The sequence below is a fragment of the Chenopodium album genome, chromosome 1 (assembly GCF_948465745.1).
Source record: "Chenopodium album chromosome 1, dcCheAlbu1.1, whole genome shotgun sequence".
In the NCBI taxonomy this organism is placed as follows: Eukaryota; Viridiplantae; Streptophyta; class Magnoliopsida; order Caryophyllales; family Amaranthaceae; genus Chenopodium; species Chenopodium album.
In genome coordinates, this window is record NC_137834.1 from 70,004,207 (window position 1) to 70,008,437 (window position 4,231).

The window sequence follows — 4,231 nt, forward strand, 5'->3', positions numbered from 1 at the left end:
ATCTTCCGCAAGCCAGGGAACACTATCGAAGATTGCTTCGCTTGAAACGATCCTCTTCCGCTTTATGACCATCTTCCACGTCTTAGGGAACACGATCGAAGACAACTTCGCTTGAATTCACCTTCAGTTGTTTGTGACAACTCTTCGCAAGCTAGGGAATGCTGCCGAAGATACCCTCGCTTGAAGTTATCCTCATTTGTTGCGATAATTTTCCAAAGGAAATAACCGAAGACCTCCGGTTGTCGATCTTTAAAAAGTTCGCTTGAACTTTGCTTCTGCTATGCCTGTACGTCGGCGCTTTTGCTGCTTTTGAACCTGTATGTCGGTGCCTTTTGTTGAATTATGAACCAATATGTCGGTGCCTTTCCGAATGAACCAGTATGTCAGTGCCTTTTGCGATGAGCCAATGCTTAGGTGCTTTAAGCTATGTGAAACGATCTTTCATCAGGTCGATCACTTTATGTAATCAAGCCGATTACTAAAAATCGTGTCAAATTGCTTAGAGGGGCTAACTGGCGTACCAAGGAACCCGAAACATATTGCAAAAAAGTTGGAACAACCGTACTGAGTGGCTAAACATTCTGGCGCCGCTGAAATAACATCAGCGCCACTTATCTGGCTGTAGCGCCAGACGCTGGAGCTAGCGCCAGGCGCTACGCTTATCGACTGACTCCAAGGTCTGATGCTTGGCGCTAGAATAGGGTTTTCCTTAAATACCCTTCTCTTCCTCATTTCCGCTGCTGTTGCTTGTGTTTCTTGCTCGAGAATTCTCAGAATTTCATTTGATCCGTTCTTGCTCGTTTCTCATCAAATTCGCTCAAATTTGTTGCAAATCAAAGCTTATTCCATCTATTTTCCCGATCTATGTAAGTTTCCTCCAAACTCACACCGGTTTTGATGAATTTTGCATGTGTTTATTTTCGAATTTCTTGAAAATTCGAAACTTAGAATGCTTAATTCTCTTTGTTTACCAAATTTTATGCCATTAAATTGCTTGATTATGTTTATATATTTCCTTGGGAGTAATTTGAGACTTGTTTAACTCAATTTGGTGAAGAAATGAACAAATCACCATTGTTGGACCTCTTTAGGTCGGGAAAACAAAGTGGCTTGTTCTTGATGTTTTTGTTTTCAACTCTTGTCCAATTTGTGACAATAATTACTATAATATTGCAAGATATTGTTTGATTTCTTGAAAAATGCCGTTATGCTTAATTTGAATTTGTGCTCTGTTTTAGTACTACGTACTCTGTTTTTTTGCGAACATAGTATCATGCGGCTAGGCGAACCTTAGATACCAAAGAACCTTAATTTATGATGATTCTGCACAATGTAGCATGGCTAGACAGCGAGGTTCGGGTTCACGGTCCCGAGACGTTCGACGGGAGCACGAGCCCGTAGAGGACGATGCCGATCCGTCCACTTCGCTCGGCCTACTCCCTGAGTGGAATGAGCGGACCTTGTACATTTCCCCCGTCCATCACATTTCTGAGAGGGTAAGACGGGGCATTACAGTTGGGAGGACGCGCTGTCATGGTTCTGGGTGTGACGGCTTGGGCGATTTGTACAAGATGTACATCGCCAGAGACGAGCAGACGAGACTTCTATGGGAGTCTTGCGGGCTTACTGCGCTGTTCGAGACCTCCGAGGCAATGGTTGCCTCTAGTGGGGGTCACCATGTAGTTCGTGCTCTGGTGGAGTTCTTTTGGGACACCTCCAACACTTTCCACTTCCCCTGGGGTGAGATGATGGTCACTCCTACCGACTTCAATCTCATCACAGGACTGGAGTTTAGCTCCGTGCCACTGCCGTTCAACAGCGGGATCGATGTCTTTTCTCCTGAGGTCGAGGAGCTGTTGGGACCGATTGATATTCAGCGCTAGGGGGATTTGCCGCTCGACTCTAGCAGCGGCTTTTGATGATGGTGCGACTACCCGAGAGCAGTGGGTGCGCATCTTTGCACTTATCTTGCTGTCAGGGACGTTCTCTCCTGACAAGGGTAGTAGGGCGCTGCTTTACTACTTTCCTGCCATCCGCGATCTACACCTGATTGGGACTTATGACTGGGCCAGCTTGGCCTATGCTGATTTTATCCGAGCGCTGCGCGACTCGTGTCGACATCGGTCCTTCGGGGCGAATGTCGCTGTATCCGCTTTTGGAGGGTCGTAGAGGTATACTTCATTCCCTATAAAGTATAGCTCTACATTTTAGTTAGCATTTGCTGATAACTTTAGTTTCTTATAGATCTGGTTCTACGAGTACTTCCCCTCAGCTGCGCAGGCGAGACCGTCACCGCGCAGGCTTTTAGTTAGCGCTTCATGGGGGCAGCCGCCGTGTGGGGATGTCCACTGCCTATGTCCGAGATTGGATCATCTCGGTATGATTCTCTCCTTATTTGATATTTTGTGATGCCTTAGATAGATTCTTGCTTGATTGACGCTTTTTGCAGGAGCCTGAGGTTTTGTACCGACCGTGGGTCGACTTGGCAGTCCCTGGGTTAGCCGCGCAGTATTCTGCTGAGCGTCGCTATTTCTTGGGGACTTATGGAGCGGCTGCGTATCTTGGAGAGAGGGTTGCTATTCAGCATTCCTCTGATACCTTTGTCGTTCCTGCTCCTCCACCGTGTCACATGTTTAACGCCACGAGGTTGGTGAGCATGTTAGAGGGAGCTGGTACCCCTTGGCGATCTTACACGATCCTTGGGCGATTCTATGGGGAGGAGCTACTGCCGTTGTTAGTTCCAGTTCCTGTACCTGCTGAGGATGTGGCGGTACGATTTTCAGCTTTTACCTTTCGTTAAGTAGCCCCCAAGTAATGCTTTACTAATTTTGTTTTGCCTTGTCAGGATGATGCTGTTGAGTTCGTGCCACCCCGTATGTCTATCCATTATCAGGGGACATATGGGCCGATTGAGGAGATGATTCCTCCGGCTCCTAAGGACGAGCGCTTTGTGGAGCGGTTGATTCCTCGCCACCAGACTCGGGTAAGCTTGTTTATTTTGCAACTTTTTGTCCATATATGTTATGTAAGTTTACTGACTTTATTTCTTTGACAGTTCTCACGCGAGGTGGTTTCGGCGATGGCACGATGCATAGATGCCTTCCGGAGCCAACTCGTTCAGATGAGGAATGTGGCTACCTGCCGTCGAGACGACGCTGTTTAGGAGGTAATTTCCCTTCTTTTGTTTTGCATTACCGCTTCTATTTTGCCTGTTTCTGATTTTAATTTCTTTTGCAGGGTCAGCCCATTCCTTCTCGTACCCGCACGAGACCTGAGGTGCGGAGAGATCCGGCGAGATCTAGCTCGAGACGTCGCCGCACTGCTTCGGGAGGTAGGGACGGTCGTTTTGAGGCTGCTCGTACCGAGGCGGTAGAGGGCTCAGGCTCTTCATCTGAGGGTGCACATGCTGCGCCGGTAGGCCAGGGAGAGGCTACCTCGGCTATTAGAGGTGGTGGGATGTACGAGGTTGGCTCGTCATCGCAGCAGCCTCCGCAGCCTCAGCCTCAGGTTGATCTTGGGTGGACGGGTCCTGTGTTGAGTTTTCCTCCTCCCGAGGAAACCGGAGCTGGTGCTGGAGCTGGTGGAGCGGTTACTCCTCCTACGGCGGAGTTTTATGAGATGATGGGTTTACGTCCCCCGGCGCCGTAGTTTGTTCCTGTGCTTTACATTATTTTGTTTTGATTTTGTATAGAACTTTGACTTTCATTAGACTCATTATTAGACATGTTTTGTATATACATACTATTATGAGTTTATTTCTTATTTATCATGTTTTCATTTTTTAATTATTATGTGCGTGTTTTTGTGTGCAAGGAAAATGTGAAAAAATAATTTTGCGCAAAAATTCCGCCCTTTTTATTATTGTTGATGGAGGATATCCGACTTTCTCCCCCAAAAAAGAAAAAATGAAAAATAAAAGTCAAATAAAATATTGGATTTATGAAAACTTGGAAGTTTGTCCAAATAAAATCAGAAAAATAATATAATTAATATAATAACTATATTAATTAAAAGAGAGGAAAATTGAATATTTTAGCAAAAAGATAAGGAAACCGTAAAGTCATTTAGCAGACTTGAATCAGATTAAAAACCCGGTCTTTAGAAAGCGCGTACGCTGAGACATATTAGCGCCAGCTGGCGTCACGCGTTTTGGTGTAGCGCCAGGCGCTACACTTAGCGTTTGGCGCCAGGCTCTGGCGTCAGGCGCCAATATTGGCGTCTGGCGCTAATG

At 46.3% G+C, this 4,231-nt stretch overlaps 1 protein-coding gene across 1 annotated transcript; it reads left to right on the forward strand.

The window, feature by feature from the left end:
• The first annotated feature begins 1,342 nt into the window (after positions 1-1,342).
• LOC145601357 (uncharacterized) lies at positions 1,343-3,634 on the forward strand. Its single transcript, XM_081657397.1, has 6 exons — positions 1,343-2,171; positions 2,245-2,377; positions 2,450-2,770; positions 2,846-2,983; positions 3,056-3,166; positions 3,238-3,634. Exons 2-5 carry the CDS (start codon positions 2,342-2,344, stop codon positions 3,161-3,163), a joined length of 603 nt encoding a protein of 200 aa, XP_081513523.1. The 5' UTR covers positions 1,343-2,171; positions 2,245-2,341; the 3' UTR covers positions 3,164-3,166; positions 3,238-3,634.
• Positions 3,635-4,231: the final 597 nt, after the last annotated feature.

Bases quoted from the DNA above. Each gene is read 5' to 3' on its own strand.
- LOC145601357 (XM_081657397.1), top strand. From the start codon at position 2,342: ATGTCCACTGCCTATGTCCGAGATTGGATCATCTCG. The intron at 2,771-2,845 runs GTACGATTTTCA...TTGCCTTGTCAG, and splicing joins TACCTGCTGAGGATGTGGCG to GATGATGCTGTTGAGTTCGT. The intron at 2,984-3,055 runs GTAAGCTTGTTT...TTTCTTTGACAG, and splicing joins TTCCTCGCCACCAGACTCGG to TTCTCACGCGAGGTGGTTTC.